Below are 20,425 nucleotides of genomic sequence, written 5' to 3'. Positions count from 1 at the left end.
TGTGTATGGGGGGTGCTGTCTTTGGGTGCACTTTCTATGGGTGTATTGTGTATGGGGGGGCAAAACTGGTGCCCTAGAGGCTCCTGCCTAGGGTGCAACAATTGGGGGGTGCCAGGCAGAAGCCTCTCCTTCCTAACCCTAGCCACTTGCCCCCGCTGGTTGTCATTACTCGGTGGGGGCAATGACTCCCTTTCACCACCTCCTCGCATCACCCGAAGATTCGCAGGAATACAGATGAAGCTATACAGTCAAAAGATGTTCAACTAAACAGATAAAGGTAAATAGAATATATTTTGGGGCTAAATTGGGCAGGTTTTTTTAGTTGTTATTGCAATTTCGGGGAGAAATCTAACTTTGGATCTTTTTTTCTTTATTTCAGGCTAAACCGCAAACTTCTACGGAGAACTGAGTCCACAATTCTGCATGTAGGAAAGCAAGAATGGCGCTGCTGAATAGCTACAGGTGTGCACTTTCTGAAAATATATAGTTTGTGGGGGTATTTCACAGGTAAGGGGGTGTTCAGACTGACAAACTGCATGGAGTGCACTTAGAGCGCAGCTCCAAACTTTCGTGAATTGCCCCTGTTTTGGGCTGTTTGGAGGCCGTGTCTTTAGGTGCACCCATGCATGTGGGGTATCGTTTTGTTCAGGACAAGTTGTAGATTGATATTCTAGTGTTTTTTTTTCGTTGCTATGGAAATTTTGGGGAGAAATCTAACTTTGGACCTTTTTTTTTCTTTATTTCAGGCCAAACCGCAAACTTCTACGGAGAACTGAGTCCACAATTCTGCATGTAGGAAAGCAAGAATGGCGCTGCTGAATAGCTACAGGTGTGCACTTTCTGAAAATATATAGTTTGTGGGGGTATTTCACAGGTAAGGGGGTGTTCAGACTGACAAACTGCATGGAGTGCACTTAGAGCGCAGCTCCAAACTTTCGTGTATTGCCCCTGTTTTGGGCTGTTTGGAGGCCGTGTCTTTAGGTGCACCCATGCATGTGGGGTATCGTTTTGTTCAGGACAAGTTGTAGATTGATATTCTAGTGTTTTTTTTTCGTTGCTATGGCAATTTTGGGGAGAAATCTAACTTTGGATCTTTTTTTTTCTTTATTTCAGGCCAAACCGCAAACTTCTACGGAGAACTGCGTCCACAATTCTGCATGGAGGAAAGCAAGAATGGCGCTGCTGAATAGCTACAGGTGTGCACTTTCAGAAAACATATAGTTTGTGGGGGTATTTCACAGGTAAGGGGGTGTTCAGACTGACAAACTGCATGGAGTGCACTTAGAGCGCAGCTCCAAACTTTCGAGCTGAAATTGCTCTTGTGTATTGCCCCTGTTTTGGGCTGTTTGGAGGCCGTGTCTTTAGGTGCACCCATGCATGTGGGGTATCGTTTTGTTCAGGACAAGTTGTAGATTGATATTCTAGTGTTTTTTTTTCGTTGCTATGGCAATTTTGGGGAGAAATCTAACTTTGGATCTTTTTTTTTCTTTATTTCAGGCCAAACCGCAAACTTCTATGGAGAACTGCGTCCACAATTCTGCATGGAGGAAAGCAAGAATGGCGCTGCTGAATAGCTACAGGTGTGCACTTTCAGAAAACATATAGTTTGTGGGGGTATTTCACAGGTAAGGGGGTGTTCAGACTGACAAACTGCATGGAGTGCACTTAGAGCGCAGCTCCAAACTTTCAAGCTGAAATTGCTCTTGTGTATTGCCCCTGTTTTGGGCTGTTTGGAGGCCGTGTCTTTAGGTGCACCCATGCATGTGGGGTATCGTTTTGTTCAGGACAAGTTGTAGATTGATATTCTAGTGTTTTTTTTCGTTGCTATGGCAATTTTGGGGAGAAATCTAACTTTGGATCTTTTTTTTTCTTTATTTCAGGCCAAACCGCAAACTTCTACGGAGAACTGCGTCCACAATTCTGCATGGAGGAAAGCAAGAATGGCGCTGCTGAATAGCTACAGGTGTGCACTTTCAGAAAACATATAGTTTGTGGGGGTATTTCACAGGTAAGGGGGTGTTCAGACTGACAAACTGCATGGAGTGCACTTAGAGCGCAGCTCCAAACTTTCGAGCTGAAATTGCTCTTGTGTATTGCCCCTGTTTTGGGCTGTTTGGAGGCCGTGTCTTTAGGTGCACCCATGCATGTGGGGTATCGTTTTGTTCAGGACAAGTTGTAGATTGATATTCTAGTGTTTTTTTTTCGTTGCTATGGCAATTTTGGGGAGAAATCTAACTTTGGATCTTTTTTTTTCTTTATTTCAGGCCAAACCGCAAACTTCTACGGAGAACTGCGTCCACAATTCTGCATGGAGGAAAGCAAGAATGGCGCTGCTGAATAGCTACAGGTGTGCACTTTCAGAAAACATATAGTTTGTGGGGGTATTTCACAGGTAAGGGGGTGTTCAGACTGACAAACTGCATGGAGTGCACTTAGAGCGCAGCTCCAAACTTTCGAGCTGAAATTGCTCTTGTGTATTGCCCCTGTTTTGGGCTGTTTGGAGGCCGTGTCTTTAGGTGCACCCATGCATGTGGGGTATCGTTTTGTTCAGGACAAGTTGTAGATTGATATTCTAGTGTTTTTTTTTCGTTGCTATGGCAATTTTGGGGAGAAATCTAACTTTGGATCTTTTTTTTTCTTTATTTCAGGCCAAACCGCAAACTTCTATGGAGAACTGCGTCCACAATTCTGCATGGAGGAAAGCAAGAATGGCGCTGCTGAATAGCTACAGGTGTGCACTTTCAGAAAACATATAGTTTGTGGGGGTATTTCACAGGTAAGGGGGTGTTCAGACTGACAAACTGCATGGAGTGCACTTAGAGCGCAGCTCCAAACTTTCAAGCTGAAATTGCTCTTGTGTATTGCCCCTGTTTTGGGCTGTTTGGAGGCCGTGTCTTTAGGTGCACCCATGCATGTGGGGTATCGTTTTGTTCAGGACAAGTTGTAGATTGATATTCTAGTGTTTTTTTTTCGTTGCTATGGCAATTTTGGGGAGAAATCTAACTTTGGATCTTTTTTTTTCTTTATTTCAGGCCAAACCGCAAACTTCTACGGAGAACTGCGTCCACAATTCTGCATGGAGGAAAGCAAGAATGGCGCTGCTGAATAGCTACAGGTGTGCACTTTCAGAAAACATATAGTTTGTGGGGGTATTTCACAGGTAAGGGGGTGTTCAGACTGACAAACTGCATGGAGTGCACTTAGAGCGCAGCTCCAAACTTTCGAGCTGAAATTGCTCTTGTGTATTGCCCCTGTTTTGGGCTGTTTGGAGGCCGTGTCTTTAGGTGCACCCATGCATGTGGGGTATCGTTTTGTTCAGGACAAGTTGTAGATTGATATTCTAGTGTTTTTTTTTCGTTGCTATGGCAATTTTGGGAAGAAATCTAACTTTGGATCTTTTTTTTTCTTTATTTCAGGCCAAACTGCAAACTTCTACGGAGAACTGCGTCCACAATTCTGCATGTAGGAAAGCAAGAATGGTGCTGCTGAATAGCTACAGATGTGCACTTTCAGAAAACATATAGTTTGTGGGGGTATTTCACAAGTAAGGGGGTGTTTAGACTGAAAAACTGCATGGAGTGCACTTAGAGCGCAGCTCCAAACTTTCCAGCTGAAATTGCCCTTATGCATTGCCCCTGTTTTGGGCTGTTTGGAGGCCGTGTCTTTAGGTGCACCCATGCATGTGGGGTATCGTTTTACTCGGGATAACTTGTTCTTTCATAACCTGCCTTCATTTGAAAATTTTCATTGGTGTTTTATTCTCAAATTTACTTTGGACTTTGTGACGGTGATAGTGTTTCAGAAAAAAAAAAAAAAAATTAAAATATGGTATATGTTTTTACGCTATCTGTATGACAGGAGCTACATTTAGAGCAAAAACTACACCACAACTAAAAATATAGAGGTGTGCAGTTTCTAAAAATGTGTGACTTATGAGGGTATTCCATTTCTGTCATAAGATATGCCATGTTAAAATAGAGATGGCCTTTTCGCTTTTTTTTCGATGTAAAATTGCACAAAACGCTGTTTTATTATTGGGGTGTCTTCTGGACAAGAAAAGTGGCTTACCAACACATATTTGGTATTGTTGGATTCAGCAGAAGCAGGGCTTTTACAAACAGTAAAATTTTTGTAAGTTAATGTAATCGTTCTTGGAAAAAAAACACAAAATAAAAATACTTTTTTCTTTATTTCACTTTTTTTTAACATATTTCACTCAAAAAATGTGTTAAATCTCCAGAAAAAGTACAAAATTTTATTACAATGTTCAAGCCCAATTCGTTCCGGAAAAAACGATATATAACATGCTTAATTTCATGTAGGTTTTCTTGTCAAGAAACCGAAGCAAATGTAATGAGTGCAAATTGTCTAAAAACGGCTTGGCAGTAGATGTTCACTTTTGGGACAAATCGGCTGGCAGTGAAAGGGTTAAAATATTATCCCTTTCTTTATTAGTTAAAAAAAACTGTAAAAATCTACAGAAGCTTAAAAAAAATGCTGTGTAATAACACAACATATAGGCAACTCACAAAAGCTGTAGATGGTGTAGATACTGTACACAAGTGATGTGTTAACAAGGAGGTACAACTTCCTCTCAATAAATCTTACTGGAACATTAATCTTTATAAATGAGGAGTGTAAGCATTCCGTTTGAAAGCAAATGAAAAGTGATGTATCCTCCTTGTTAACAAGCAGATTGTTTTTTATATTTGCTATTCATTGCTTCAGTTTGAAGTGCTTTTACAGAAATGATTCTTGGAAAATCTGGTTTGGTCATGTATTGTGCCTTTGAGAGTATCTGTAGAACATTTCCAGTAGGAGTACCCAAGTAAAGGCTTAGGTTACGGTAAAGAGGTTACATTTTGATTACAAGGGCAGTTGTTTAGACGTGATGCGCTTTTATTAACACTTGTTAAACTACTTCAGTTGGTTACCATCAGGACTGGAAACAATGTAGGCATTAATAGTTGTTATGAATAAATGGGCTCCATTTAAAGTGTGTAATGGTAATGCAGCAGGAGGCTTCCTGTGCTGCTCATGTGGAATAAACTTTGTTGGTCATCTAACCCATGGTCCTATAGTATAATACTGGAGGAGACCCCTGACTTCAAACCCTCCCCCATACATAACTTCTCCGGGCTGGAACTAGGGGTAGGGAGAAGAGGCACCTGCCTAGGGCACAACGGTGGGGGGGGGGGGGCAGGCAGGTTCCTCTTCTTTTACCTACCACTAATTCCGGATCCTTTCCCCCCACTGCAGCGGCCCCAGCAACCCAGCCACCCTGTGTGCGCACATCAGAGGCTCGCTTGTGCATGCGTGCGTTCTCACACGGGGTGGTGGGGCTGGATGAAGCAGGCCAAGTCAACCAGATTGCCTAGGGCGCCTGGTCGTCTTGGCCCGGCAATGGGCAGCATATACAGGGGTATATTCATCATGCTGTGTAAAAAGTGGAGTGAAGCATTACTGGTGATAATGCCCAGGGCAACCAATCAGCAATTAGATATCAACAGTTAGAAAACCAAAGCAAAGCATCTGATTGGCTGCTTTGAGTAACATCACCGGTAATGTTTTACTCCATGTTTTACACAGCATGATAAATATACCCCTATAGTGTCCAAGTGTCCAAGATATTCTAGAAAGCTCCCTTGCTGATGTTTTTTTAGGGGGCAACCTTCATCTGATGCCATTGTAGTGATGTAAGGTTTGTGTGTAGCTGGCCACCAATATAAAATTAGTTCTTATATTGTTTTTGCTTCCAAATACATTGTAGAACCGGAAAATGATTGGTCCAGTTGAGGAACTGTTTTTATTTTAAGGGGTGTCTCTGGATACTACTGGCCATGTAGCATTGTAAGTAAGTCTGTGCTGGCCCTAGTGCCCTGTTAGGAGTGCGGTTTGTATAAGTGCACCTGGGCCACCCTCTTGTATTTTGCAGGCACACAAGTCTAAGTTGATTCAGATACCTGGTCTCCCCCCATAACATTTACAATAGTCAGTCAGGTTTGACCTGTACTATCAAGTGGGCACCACCAAAGGTGTTCAGTATCGTCAAGGTACAAAACTTTCATAACTGACAGCATTACAGTTGTTTTGTCTAATCATTGTCACGTTATGGGATTATGGGGGGAAAAAAAGAAAAAACTTACCAGCTGGCATATAATCGATTGCAAATAACGTGTAGATAGAACCATAATTTTTAAGAGGTCATTTGTTACGGGGAAGGGCAGGATGCAAAGTGCAAAAAACTGCAACAACATTAGTGTAACCTTTGCTATTGAGATTGTCAATCCTGTTGCAACTGTTTGTATACACAGTGTTGGACTGGCCCACCAGGATACCAGGAAAACTCCCGGCGGGCCCAGGTGTCAGTGGCCCCTCCTGCTCCTGACCATTTGGCCAACTTCATGGTCATTCCCTATTTCTAAATGGGAACAAAGAGGAGAAATAGATGGAAGAATAGATGCTAGCATGTAAATAAAAAAGACTAGGAAAATAAAGAGGTTGGGTGAGAAGAAATAGTTTGGAGACAGGGCCTATAGTCTTCAGGTTTGCTGGTGGGCCCTTGAGGTCCTAGTCCGTCACTGTGTATATATTTAGAGGAGATTAAACTCATAGCAACTGGATTTCTTTTGACACTCTTTGCAACTCATAAATTATCTTTTGTGTATTTAGTCTCCATGTCATAGCACTTTGGCACACTGGGAAGCACAGAGATCATTTACTACCGTAAACTGAATAAGAAATGTGTAGGATATGAATTTGCCCCACTTTTCTACGATATCTTAATCTAAATTCACTACAAAAGATTAGTCCTGGAATCTTATTAAAAAAATAACCATTTCCAGTATATTACAAAGCAGAACCCCATGTACACATGCACTATCATCATCTACAGTGAGAACGTTTGTTCAGCACTGCCCTCTGCTGGAACCTACATGCATTTATAAATATTTGCTCACTTTTAATTATCTATGTTTTATGCATTGGTAACAGCATAATTGTAATTAAAAAGAAAGCAGGATAAAGGGAAAAATCAATAACAAAAATGTATAAATTAAACAAGTTTTGTAAAGCTACTTCCTGGCCCAGATAAATGTGTCATTTTTGTTTGCCATTGAACAAGTCCCAAGATAATTTTGATTTGCCACTATCTGCTAAACTTTGGCATCTGTTAATAAAGTATAATAGTGCCTTACAACAGAGAAACCAACGGTTTACCAGTTTATTTAAACTGTAATTAGGGATTATAAATGCACTTTTATTGAATGTATTAGTGATGCAAAAAAATGTATTAAAAAATAGAAATTGCTAGTTATCTACAACATTTATAGTAGATTATGCAGGATTATGCAAGAAATAATGCTAAAATAGCTGTTACATTTGTGTAACTAACATCAGCACCCGGGAGCGGTGTTACTTCTGAAGCATAAAAAATTGTAGTTTTAATAGTTGATTTGTTAAAGACGACAGCAAATGAACAGAATGGCCAGCACAGTTCTTAACCTTCTAGGGAGTTCCCTTTACTTGTTAATGTGCATCTTGAAGCTGAACATTTTATTTTGGTGTGGGGGGATATTAAGATAGTTTCTGGATCTCTATTTCTGAACCTAATCATTGGGGAAAGGTACTGAAGCAAACTGCCTGCTCCCAACAAATTGGTGTTTACAATGCTCACAGGTGCAATGCAATAATTTGTGCTCCATCTAGGGATGCACCGAGGTGGGGCACATTGCGGGTCCGGAGGGGGCTTTCGTGCTCTCTGTAGAGCCAACTTTCCATTTAAAAAAATTAATTTGGCTCTTAAAGTTTCCAGAGGAGGCTTTTTTGCTGCAAGAGTGGCCCTGCTGCTAAAGGATAAGTAGGTCCGAAAACCTGTGATCATGCCAATGTAAAAATAAAGAAGGTTTTATGCAAATCTGGTGTGCAGCAACAATGGGAATAATCTCATTTATACAGGTATAGGTATAGTATCCGGAATGCTCGGGACCTTGTGTTCTCCGGATAACAGATCTATCCATAACTTGGATAACTTGGTCTACTGAAAAATAATTTAAACATTAATTAAACAGAATATTATTATTTTGCTTTCAATAAGGACCCTTTGCCACAGAATTTAGAATCTACATTGAACATGTATATATTTCTAATAGGAGGTGCCACTGGATAATCCCATATTGAAACACTGGTTTTTTAAGCATAAGGTCTGTCATTCTGGCTTGTATGAAGCATTGTGCTCACACACAAACCAAGGCCACATATATATGCTTGGTTATATCAGCCAATGGAAGGACACAGCTGAGCCTTTTTCCTGCTACAGTTAGAAACCTGCAATCAGGTGATCAGAGAGTGATACACAGAACATCACAGAATAGCGACTCAAGGTGAAAAATGTAAAAAAGGCAACATCAATTGATATCTACTGATATGTATATCCCAATATGAAAGGATTCTTTAATGGGTCACTCTTTAGTTATAAATCACCTGTTCATTACATTTTCAGAATGTGCACATTTCCCCCCCTCCCACCAAAGTGCTAAATACTCCCCCCCCCCTCAGGAATGTGTGATCTCAGTTATATCAGCTAGAGCTGCAGGCAGGAAGCTACCTAAAATGGATATAGATTGTAAGCTCTACGGGGCAGGGACCTCCATCCTCTTGTGTCTTTGACTCTTAACTTATTGCAACTGTATCTTGTATTTATTTGTATTTATTGTTATACTTTGTATTTATCTATTATTATCTCTAACCCCCTGTTTGTATTAATGTATTCTACTGTACAGCGCTGCGTACATAAGTAGCGCTTTATAATTAAAGATATACATACATACATACATATGGCAGCTACTATCTTAAGCAAAGTGAGAAAGCTTCTAAGGCAGTTTACTCAGGTATGGTAATGGTTTAATGGTTTATGCGGAATAAATATATTGTATTTGTATTATAATATAAATATATTCTAGGTGGCACTAACGTGGCAAATCTATTGGCAGTAAAATGCCAAAATGACTTTCCTTCTCCTTTAAAGGTGTACTGTCATGGGAAAACATGTTTTTTTCAAATTGTATCTGTTAATAGAGCTTCTCCAGCAGAATCCTTGAAATTCATTTCTTAAAAGCACAAACAGATAGATAGCCCCTCCCTGACACCTGTATTGCTTAAAGTAGTAGATATCAGAATAGCACTCAATGGTAAAAAAAAATCCAAGTCTGACTTGGGACTCCTCCAGTTACCTGAAGTAGGAGTAACATTATATTGTTTGATACCAGCTCTCTGACACCTGTATTGCTAAAAGTGGTAGATAATGTGTTGCGTGGGCACAATGCCCTGAGATGGCTGTCTACACACGAATATTATTGCTAAAAATATATACAGCTATGGGACCCATTATCCAGAATGCTTGGGACCTGGGGTTTTCCAGATAAGGGTTTTTTCCTTAATTTGGATCTCCTACCTTAAGTCTACTAAAAAATTATTTAAACAGTAATTAAACCCAACAAGATTGTTTTGGCTCCAATAAGGATTAATTATATCTTAGTTGGGATCAAGTAGAAGGTACTGTTTTATTATTACAGAGAAAAGGGAATCATTTAACCATTAAATAAACCCAATAGGGCTGTTCTGCCCCAATAAGGAGTAATTATATCTTAGTTGGGATCAAGTACAGGTACTGTTTTATTATTACAGAGAAAAGGGGATCATTTAACCATTAAATAAACCCAATAGGGCTGTTCTGCCCCAATAAGGGGTAATTATATCTTAGTTGGGATCAAGTACAGGTACTGTTTTATTATTACAGAGAAAAGGGAATCATTTAACCATTAAATAAACCCAATAGGGCTGTTCTGCCCCCAATAAGGGGTAATTATATCTTAGTTGGGATCAAGTACAGGTACTGTTTTATTATTACAGAGAAAAGGGAATCATTTAACCATTAAATAAACCCAATAGGGCTGTTCTGCCCCAATAAGGGGTAATTATATCTCAGTTGGGATCAAGTACAAGGTACTGTTTTATTATTACAGAGAAAAGGGAAACCATTTTTAAAAACGTGAATTATTTGATTAAAATAGAGTCTATGGGAGATGGCCTTTTCGTAATTCGGAACTTTCTGGATAATGGGTTTCCGGATAAGGGGCACCATATCTGTATTTATATTTGTTGGTTCAAGAATAAAAGTTTAAATGGTAGAGTAAATTATTGCTATGTAAACAATGTAATTAAGAAATAAAAATCAGAAAAATAGAAAGATGCTTACTAGTACTACTTTACATTCCTATTCATTATTATGTAAAAAGTGATTTAAACCTTTCATGTAACCATTGCTTTGCTCAAAGGAGAAAGATATCCTAGAAAAAGGAAAGAAAAAAACTATAGAAAAAAAGAAAAAAAGCAAAGAAGGATCAGACTGGGCCAAATCTGATATAGTCACCCCTCACTCATTAGTGAAGCTGATTGGTGGGTTTATTCAAACCATGGGGTGGTACATTTGATATTTAGTTCCATTTTTTTTTAAAATGGCATTAAATAAAAGCACCCTGTTTTTTGAACAGGTGTTAATGTTAAATGTGTAGGAAATTCATTTGTTGGCAAAGCCCATCCTGCTTTTCATGGGGGCTAAGGTTCAATACCCATATCCTGATTGTGACTCTTAATTTCCCAGTGTCCCCTGCTTACACATAATATTATAGATTAGAGAAAATGAGAAACATGTCAGTACACATGGGCAATATTGCCCCTCCTAGCCAGAAGGTAGGACCTATACCAAACCAATCAAAAGTAGTCCTTATCTATAAGACCAGACTTCCTCCTCACCACTGTTATACATTTGCATCTCCCAACTGTCCCGATTTTCGCGGGACAGTCCCAATTTTAACAGCTCAATCCACAGTCCCGGTTTCTTACTGAAAAGTCCCTCTTTTCCCTTTGATCACCTACAGTGAATGCTTAAAAAGATACAATGTTTCTCAAACTTAATTAAATAAGTAGTTTTTGGCAGAGATGCACAGATTACATACCTCTGTGCAGCTCATTTTTCACAGTGACCACAAATACAGCATCCAGATGTAGAATGCCTTATAGCCCACCCAATCAAATCAAAGCTATTCTCAAATACCTATAAACTTTTAATTACCAAAAGGTAAGACCCATGGCCTAGGGTGAAATACAAATGGGAAACCGATGGGATTCAATTAGATCCCGATGACTGGGAAGAAACTATAGACAGTCTATACCAGCCCCTAGTAAGTACAAGGGAGAGACTTTTAAAATCACTCATAAGTCTGTTATCTTATTCCACAAAAATTGCATATCATAGGGAAAACTTATTCTTGTTCATGTAGCTAACTTTATGCATTTAATATGTGATTGCCCTGAAGTCCCTGAAGACCTTTAAAAAAAAGTGGGCATACAGCAGGGGGGCTATTTTAGCACAGGGCTAGGACCATGGGTATGCCCACACCTTTGTGTATTGGGGCATCAGGCAAATTCTTCTCCATTACCTGGGATCATCCCTCTGTGTACACACAGTGGTAAAAAATAAATAAATAAAAAGACAAAAAGAAGAATCAGAACTGTGTATCGCTTTCTAGACTCACAATTGGGTGAGGAGGGAGATCCTACCTCTTGTCCAGCTGGATAAAAAATAACACTTGTGAGAAAGTAAGGTGGTCTTATAGGTAAGGACTAATTTTGATTGGCTTTGGTATAGGTCCTTCCTCCCGGCTGGGAGGGGCAATATTGCCCATGTGTACTGACTTGGGAGGGACATAAAAGAAAAAAAATTATATTGGATTCAATTTACAGTGGAAAGCATAGATGGGGGGGGGTCTCCACCATTATAAACTATACAGAAATACTCAGCTACACCCCAGTGAGTCTCTTGCCTCCCCTCTTTACAAGTACCAGAAGAAAGTGAATTCCTGTTGGCTCTAGGTGGGACTACATTCCCGCAGGCCAAGGCTAGGGCCTGTATTACAAATTTACCAGCCCCTGGCATGCCCACTCAAGCCCTAATCTTACTTCTCCTTCATCTGGCTGGTCCAGACTCAGAATCAAGTCGCGCCTCTTTACATCATAATCCTCCTATTCGCATCACTGGCCTGCCCATATACATCATAGCCCCACCCCTACATAATTACCCTTCCCCCATGTTACTGATCTGCCCTGGCCCATAGTTCAATTTTAAAAGATGGAATTCCTAGCTAAAAGGTGTGCCCCCCCTTCGCCCACCATGAACGCCAATACTCTAAATAAGTTTCCCCACATGTCTGACAGTTTGTGCTCCGTAATGATGTGAGGCAAGAACTGTAGTGTATATACTGTATATACAATGATCTGCAGCAGGTAGCAATTGTGCCATGAATGCGAGTTCCGACTAAGGAATTTGTCTCAGGCTGTCTCAGACAAAAAGTAGCAATGCTGATTATTAGTCATCTGACTACAATTGGACAGAAGCCATAAGTATGGCTGAATAATAAATAGAAGTCATCATTTTGCTTTTTGCCTCAGCATGTAAGGGCTTACTAATGGTGGGGCTGGGATTTACACAGCCTTGCAGTGTGCTGGAATGTAAATAACAGCTATTCATGATTTAGCATTTAGGCGGGTTGTAGCTGTAGCAACGGGCAGGCTTTCTGTATACACAGGGAGACACTGCTAAATAGCTTTGCCTGACACCAGGACATGCTTTGCGAATACTTCAGGTTATGAGCATGAGTTCTAATAAAGACCACATCTCACTTTTTCCCGTTCAGTAAAGATGTGGAAAAATCCATCAGAATATTTTGCCACAGCAACCGTGAAGTATTTTGAGAGACACAAAGGAGAGGTTAGTGCGATTCTCTGAAGCTCTGATTTATACTTCCGCTTATTTTCCAGCTGCCTCAGTGACAATACTGTTAAACTACAAATCTTGCACCTGATTGCCACTCTTGCCATAGGTGCCAAAGCTTCTTGGTCTGGTACTGGAATATTTTGGTTTTTGACTAAAGCAGGCTTAATATATTTTTAATTTTTTCAAGGTAAATTCCTGTGCCCTGTCGCCTGACTGCCACCTTCTACTCACATGTTCTGATGACAGCCGCATCCACCTGTGGGAAGCAAAAAGCGGGACCCTCAAGCAAAAAGTGACTGGTCACACAGGTGAGAATTCAATTGGCTACACCAAACCCAATGCACATTAGGCTTAAGTCACACAGAGCTGATTCTGGGCCTGCAGATAAACACTAGCATAGAATCTGCCCCTACACTTTAATCAGCTTTTGGGTGTGCCCGTGCCCATAGTCACTGTGTAGTCCCTGGTGCAGGTAAATTGAGCAGATTTGGGTGCGGAAAGATGCGAGTATGCATTTGAGTGCCAGAATCTGCTCTGTGTGCCTGCATCTGGGACAATGCAGTGGCATTGGGTGCTGGCACGTGGAAAGGCTGTTCTGAGCGTAGGGGGCTAATTTATCCACAGGCCCCAAGGTACCAGCGGGCTCTGGGCAACATTTAATTGGTGGGCCCCCACTGCCCCAAGAAATTTGTGATAAAATAAGCCTCAAGCATATGAAGTTTAATATAATAAGGCAGGCAGTGAAAAAATGGTCTGCACTTACTGAAGTAGACATGATTTCCAGTTGTGCCACTCTGGACCAACAGCCATGGGAGCAAAAAAATAACAAAATGGTGAATTAATAATAAAAACTATACTGTAGAACAATGTTCCCTCTAAATTTTAAACACATCATTTTGTAGTGCACACAGTTTTAAAATGCGCAGAAATGAAATGTTTTGCACACATAGCCATGAAGAAATTAGAGGGAACATTGCTTCCAGCTGATTGGGTCTGCCATCTCTGTAGGTATGGTGCCACTTTTCTACAATGCTCTTACCTGCCAGGGTGGGGGTGGCTCCATGAGGTCTGTGACATCGGGGTGGGATTGTTACCTAAGTGGAAATGGAGCATGATGTCAGTGAGCCACATGTAAGGTGAAATAGGGAGCAAGGTGGGTTAGATACGGAGCTGGTAGAGGGGAAATGATGTTGGATGGGATAGGATCGGAGGCAGGCCGAGGGCAGAGTTATTGCAGATTTACCAGTAAATGTGTAATACCAGCACTGGCCCTGGCTGATATTTTACCGGCTAGGTCGGTAATATACTGGCCAGGTGGCAACCTTATCTGCAGGAGGCTTCTGTCAGGGGAGGCTTTTTGCCACCCCTGGTAACTGGATGCCCCATGCAGCTTGAGGCAAGGTTTTCACATTGCTTCATGGTAGGAGCGGCCCTGCCTTTATCAGCATTGTACTGAGAACACTGGGCATTAGTGACGAGCAAATCTGACCCAAAAAAATCCGCAAAATGAGTCTGTTTGCAACTGTCGTGGCTGGTACTGGGGGGCAAATGTACACTATGGCATGTAATGTTATGCTGCTTAATATTACACGCACAGTATTTGGATTGTGGGTTGTGGGGCAGTTGCCTCTATTGTTTTCTACTTGAGGATAGAGGAACAGTGAATTACATGTGTTAAATGTTGAAACCTGCTGCTGTTTTACATTTTATTTTGGCAGGACCAGTAAAATCATGCTGCTTCTCCCCTGATGGCTTGCTGTTTGCTAGTTCTTCCCATGACTGCACAGTACGGATATGGAAAGTGGACACTGTAGAATGCCTTCATGTGCTTAGAGGTAATTTCACAACAAAATGACACCACATAAAAAATGACACTGATCTAAAAATGAAACTATAGTATATTATAAACCAGAGGTCATCAAGCTTTTGCTACCATAAAGGCACACTAGAATACAAAAGTATGGGGGAATTATGCTTAAGTAGCTGTAGGCAATATTATGTTATTTATGCCTGTATATATGTATATTGGATACAAGGGGCTCGGAGGATGTTCTGAACATCTGCACCCACTTGGGCTGGGTGCATACACAAGAATTGCTATACAGGTATGGGATCCTTTATCTGGAAACCTGTTATCCAGAGTTCAGAATTACAGGAAGGCCATCTCCCATAAACTCTACTGTAAGCAAATAATTTTAATTAAAAAAGAATTCTATGGGGCAAAAGAATTCTATTGGGTTTATTTAAATGATGTTTAAGTAGACTTAAGGAATGGAGATCCAAATTACAAAAATACCCCTTATCCGGCAAATCCCAGGTCCCGAGCATTCTGGATAACAGATCCAATACCTGTACTGCATAAGTGGCCAGCCCCAGCCTATGCATGAAAGAAAAGAAAAATGAAAAGAAAAGAAAAATGGCAGTTCAGAGCTCCTTGGAAAAGTACCCCATATTGGTGCAATTCTTACAGAAGTGACACACCGGCCCAGAGCAAAAGCATTTTTGGGGGTAGCTAAAAAATTGGGTACCCTTGGAAAATTTATCTTTTCTTGTAATTTCAGTAATAATGCAAACATTTTTTTTTTTTGATCCTTGCTGAATAAGAAGTCACAGACTCTAATTAACCTGTCTTTAATTCACATGAAGGAACCCTAGAGGCCTCAACAGATCATAAACTGCTGCAACCTAACCTGATTTATTTTTCCTTTATTTTCCTTCTTTTAATGACAGACCATTCGAAGAGCGTTGAGACTGTTTGCTTCAGCCCTGACTCCCGATATCTACTGTCTGGAGGGTGGGACTGCACTGCCATTCTGTGGGAAGTACAGGTAATATCTTGTAGGGATCCAAGTAGCTCTTCTTATTTGTATTACTTTGCTTCATACAAATCATTTTGTTTCAGTTTCCCAAATAATAGTAAAGGACTAGATATTTGACTATTAAATCAATTACATCCCTTTTTATTTAGCTCACATTTCTGTCAGTACATTGTACAAATGGATTTCAGAATGCTGCCATTTGAACAAGGAACATTAGTTATATACAGTATGTAAGTTATACAAATAATGGGCATAGCTAGAGGCTCCTGGGCTCATGTCCCAACAACCAGTTCACTAATCCCTACCCTTCTATCCATCCATATACTGTACATCATCTCCTGCTTGTGGGATTTTGCACTAAACCTTTTACCCTGAACTTCTATTTTGCTTCTCTGGTAATAAATTTATGTGTATGGATGCAGGCCTCAAAGTCTGGGGGCAGCCACAACCTCTAAATATTGCTCTTCTGCATGTTGACTTCTTATCTAACTAATTACATTATATTCAACAGAATGGTCAGAAACGAAAAGTTTACCATGGCCATCGTGATGCCATTCAGTGCGGTGCCTTCTCACTAAATGGATCATATATAGTAAGTCAGTTACCCTAAAATACCAGACACCTTTCTATCTCTCTCTTTGCTGATTCACTGCACATGTTATGTGTATATAAAATTGTCACAATATAAAGCTGGTTATTAAATAACATTAGAATTTTATAATCAGCCCCATAACCCTGGATAAGTGGCTGAAGACATCCAAGTCCCTCTCAGGTGTCTTCAGCCACATATCCAGGGTTACAGTTAGATATGTATATGTATGTAAATGTATATGTGTTCATGTATACAGGCTAAACGTTTTTATGGAAAACTGTCAGAAAAAATACAGAATACTGTTTCTATGTTTCTTACCCACTCTGCAGGCCACAGGATCCTGGGATTATACTGTCCGAGTCTGGATAGCACAAAATAAAGGAACAGACAAGATACTGGAAGGACATAAGAGTAATGTCAGCTGTGTTTGCTTCTCTATATCTGGCATGCTGGTGAGAGAATACGAGGGGTGAGATAGAATAACGTGAGGAGAAATGTAAACGTTACTAGTGGTGCCAGTGTATTACGTATGAATGTGTAAATTATATAGTAGAGGTATACTGTACAAGTTAATGTTGATGTTGTAATTTCACATTGTTAATAAAGTTTCAGTTGTAAGGGAGTATATATATAGTGAGAGGAAGTGGAAGTGATGTTGCCTTTCAGGCAGTGAAAAGAAGGGGACAGGAGTTGTGTTGAACCAAGTGACCCGGAACAAAGCAGAAGAAAAAACTGCTACATTTCCATGTACTGTATGCCCCTTGTGAAAAATAATTACAATTGCTGTGAGAATAAACCGTTGGAAAGTGAGAATTCTATATTTCCACATGTACAAATATTGCCAAACAGTTCCTGGGAATGAGCAAAAAGATGCCAGTTAGCGGGTGTCTAACCGTAATTTTTACTTTAGTTCTCCTATAAAGTAAAAACAGTCCCAGAATCACAGAGCTTCAATATAACAATAGCCAACCAACGCACGTGCGGGAAACAGGTACCACAGAGGTCTAAGGGTAAATATTCAAAAAAGTCTTTAGTTGATTAGATTTAATGTTAACATTTACTGCAACAGACCTTAATTTTATCTAGATCAGGGGTTTCTGGTTTCCAGGCCGCCTTCCTGATGCAGCCCCCCACCCCCTTACCCCGCCACATTCAGAAATTCAGCATTGGAGCGGGTTGAGGAAGGGCTGTATCTCTTGGGCAGAAAGCACAATCATGCACTCTGTGCTAGAAGAGTTGAATTGGGTTTAACCTTGTTTTATGGTAGCAGCCCCTGATTTGGATATATTATTGGCCTATGAAGCAGAATCTGAGTTGCAAACATGTCATTTGGGGACTAAACCCATACCCTTGCCAACCAGCAAGATGACAAACTAATTGGCCTGTGGACCAAATTGACACATTGTGACCTTACATTGTTACGGCCATATACTTTTATTCTGTTCCTTCGGCCCGACTTGAGCTCCAAGATGATACGAATATTGTGAGGCTTGGCACAATGGTCAAACTGCCAATCTAATCTGTCTATTTAAGCTGTGACTACCAAAGGGTTGGCTCAACTAAAGGTCATGTTCTACAATGAATTTTAATTCTATTAAATATCTATGTATGAAAGAATTATTTATATTTGAAGACAGGAGAAGAATAGGCCAGAACACTTTCATTCAAAAAGAGAGAGGGTTATATACAGAGTTAAATTATATACAAGTATCTTCTGTTTGGAAAGAGGCAGCAAGTGATATTTTCCAAGTCAAGAAAAACTGTTTTGTTTTTTATTAGGCCTCTGGTTCCTGGGACAAAACAGTTTGTGTTTGGAACCCACGTAATGGCTCCCTCATCTTCTTACTGAAGGGACATTCTGGATGGGTGAGAAACATAACGTTCTCCCGTGATGGGATTCTGCTGGCCTCCACTGGAAATGATAAGACGGTAATGGCATTTCCACATTGCAAATAAGGAAATAGCATGATTTACATTTAACCTTTGTCTTTTTTTCCCACCCAGGTTAGTTTTAAACACATAGTTGCTCAGTTGTATGTAGGAGTTTATATTGGTTGAAACCATCACAAACTTGTGATAAAGATCCTCTTTGCTTCCAGGGATATCCAACAACATACAGTTATTCTCGTTAACTTTCTTATTCTCTTAATTAATTGGCGGCAGGGAGCAGCGAGTTACCAGGGGCAGTAAAAAGCCGCCTGTGGTAACTTTAAGAGTTGAATTTTCATTTTTTTTTTTTTTTTTAAAGCGTTAAAGTGGGACTGGATACCACTATAGCCCCTCCACGTTGCCTGCTTATTTGATAGTCTTTCTCCTAGCTGCCAGTTAATCCTTTGTTTCATTTGGGCAATCAAAAATGTGCCACTGACATTAGTGCAGGGACCTGAATAAACCAATATTAATAAGAACATGCAGGGGGCTTATTTAGAGAGTATTGCAGACCACTGCATGTTTTGAAATGTGCAGCAGCATATGGACTGATGCATATGGACCTTTACTTAAGGACTGGCCTTTAATATTAGATTTTCCTGTGTACTTTTAAATGCCTACTGGTTTATTTCAGGCGAGACTCTGGGACTGTGAAAATGGGAGATGTGTCAAGGTACTGAAGGTAAGAAACACAGTTCTTAGCTTTTTTCCCAACCATTCTGGAAATAGTTACGCCACTTGTCCCTGCATGAAGAATAAGAATTAAAGCTAATTCTACACTAGATGGCTAAAGCACATTTAAAAATAAAGAATGTATAAAAACTATAATTGGATTATGACTGTTTTAACAATGCAAAGAGCGTATTATATTATGTACCTTTAAAAATATTATTGGATGGTTTATAATGTCTGTGAATGCTCTTTCCATTGAAGGGGATGATGGAAGTGGTACATGCATGTGCATTCTCACCAGATGGAACCCTGTTTTTAACTGGAGCCATGGGGCTTTCCCCAAGCTGCTGAGGGCACAAGAGGAGGATCGTGAAGGAATAACCTTTTTAAAGTTCTGACAAGTTTGGATTGAGATCTGGACTCGGCCATTCTAGGACATTAGGATTGTTGTTTTTAAGCCATTCTTATGTAATTCTGACTTTGCACTTGCTGGAAGACAAATATTCTTAGTACTCTGGTTTCTTACAGACTGCACCAGGATTTCACTGTATATTGCTGCATTCACTGAGTGCACAATGTTGGGAAAAAAAGACCAATAGCTGTTGGTGGCAGCTAGGAGAAAAGCACAGTTCGCCTCAGAATGGAAATAAACTCATTGATTGAAAAAATTAATTCGGAAGAGCAGTTATTCCAGTCTGTCTCAACTTATAATTTCAGTAACCCTGTATTTTTTAATTATGTAAAAAGGCCTCCAAATTTTTCCTGAAACTATTTTTTCTCTACCAGGACAGCTGCCTCACAAGCTTACAGCTCACTGTAAAAACATATATATATAATTTTTTTTTTATTAAAGTGGTGCTTTGCCTTTACGTTAACTTTTAGTATGTTATATGTCCTTTTCCTAGAAACTTTCCAATTGGTCTTCATTTTTTCCCTTTTTTAAATAGTTAAAATAAGTATTTTCCCAAACAGCTAAAAAAAAACGTTGTTCTGAGAGCTTACAATTTAACCTTTATTCTCCTCAACCTCTTACCCAAATCATGCTTAACATACAGACATATACCACCTTTTTTCCCCCCATTTCTTTTATTCCACTAAAACAAGGAATAACCCTCTATATGTACTGCCTAGTGGTGTAACTCATTCAGCAATGCTAGTGAATTTATTTCTCATTCAGTACAATTCCAGGTCCTGGGTATGTTTCCGTCAGATATTGGGGAAGATTTATTAAAATGTGAACTTAGAGTTTAATGCATAAAAACTCACTCACGTTCTATTCATTCATATGGGATTTTTAGAAGTGTATTTATCAAATGTTGAGTTCTAACTTTCACCCATTAATAAATGATACAAATCCCATAGGAATGAATAGAACTGGAGTTTTATGTATCAAGCTCTAAATTCACATTTTAATAAATCTACCCCATTATGTACTGTCCCCCAATGTTGACTTTCCTGGGTCTTGGTATGAGCAAAAGGAACTGAAATCTGACACTCGTATTTTTAAAGTTAATCATATATTTGGAACCTCCCTCAGACAGTGGGTTACAGTAGAAGCGACATACAGATTTTGCTACAGTG

At 39.9% G+C, this 20,425-nt stretch overlaps 1 protein-coding gene across 1 annotated transcript in view; it reads left to right on the top strand.

Moving 5' to 3' along the window:
- wdr38 (WD repeat domain 38) overlaps window positions 1-19,689 on the top strand; it is a 37,434-nt gene extending 17,745 nt beyond the window's left edge. The window contains exons 2-10 of the mRNA XM_031892006.1: window positions 12,753-12,826; window positions 13,020-13,140; window positions 14,551-14,667; window positions 15,563-15,660; window positions 16,163-16,243; window positions 16,573-16,695; window positions 18,023-18,172; window positions 18,807-18,854; window positions 19,106-19,689. Coding sequence (XP_031747866.1) covers window positions 12,758-12,826; window positions 13,020-13,140; window positions 14,551-14,667; window positions 15,563-15,660; window positions 16,163-16,243; window positions 16,573-16,695; window positions 18,023-18,172; window positions 18,807-18,854; window positions 19,106-19,195 — 897 coding nt within the window. The 5' untranslated portion in view covers window positions 12,753-12,757 and the 3' untranslated portion in view covers window positions 19,196-19,689. The remainder of the gene's footprint in view (window positions 1-12,752; window positions 12,827-13,019; window positions 13,141-14,550; window positions 14,668-15,562; window positions 15,661-16,162; window positions 16,244-16,572; window positions 16,696-18,022; window positions 18,173-18,806; window positions 18,855-19,105) is intronic.
- The last annotated feature ends 736 nt before the right edge of the window (window positions 19,690-20,425 follow it).

The sequence above is a fragment of the Xenopus tropicalis genome, chromosome 8 (genome assembly GCF_000004195.4).
Source record: "Xenopus tropicalis strain Nigerian chromosome 8, UCB_Xtro_10.0, whole genome shotgun sequence".
Classification (NCBI taxonomy): Eukaryota; Metazoa; Chordata; class Amphibia; order Anura; family Pipidae; genus Xenopus; species Xenopus tropicalis.
The sequence above is the reverse complement of the archived record's forward strand: the minus strand, read 5'-3'. Positions and strand labels throughout refer to the sequence as shown.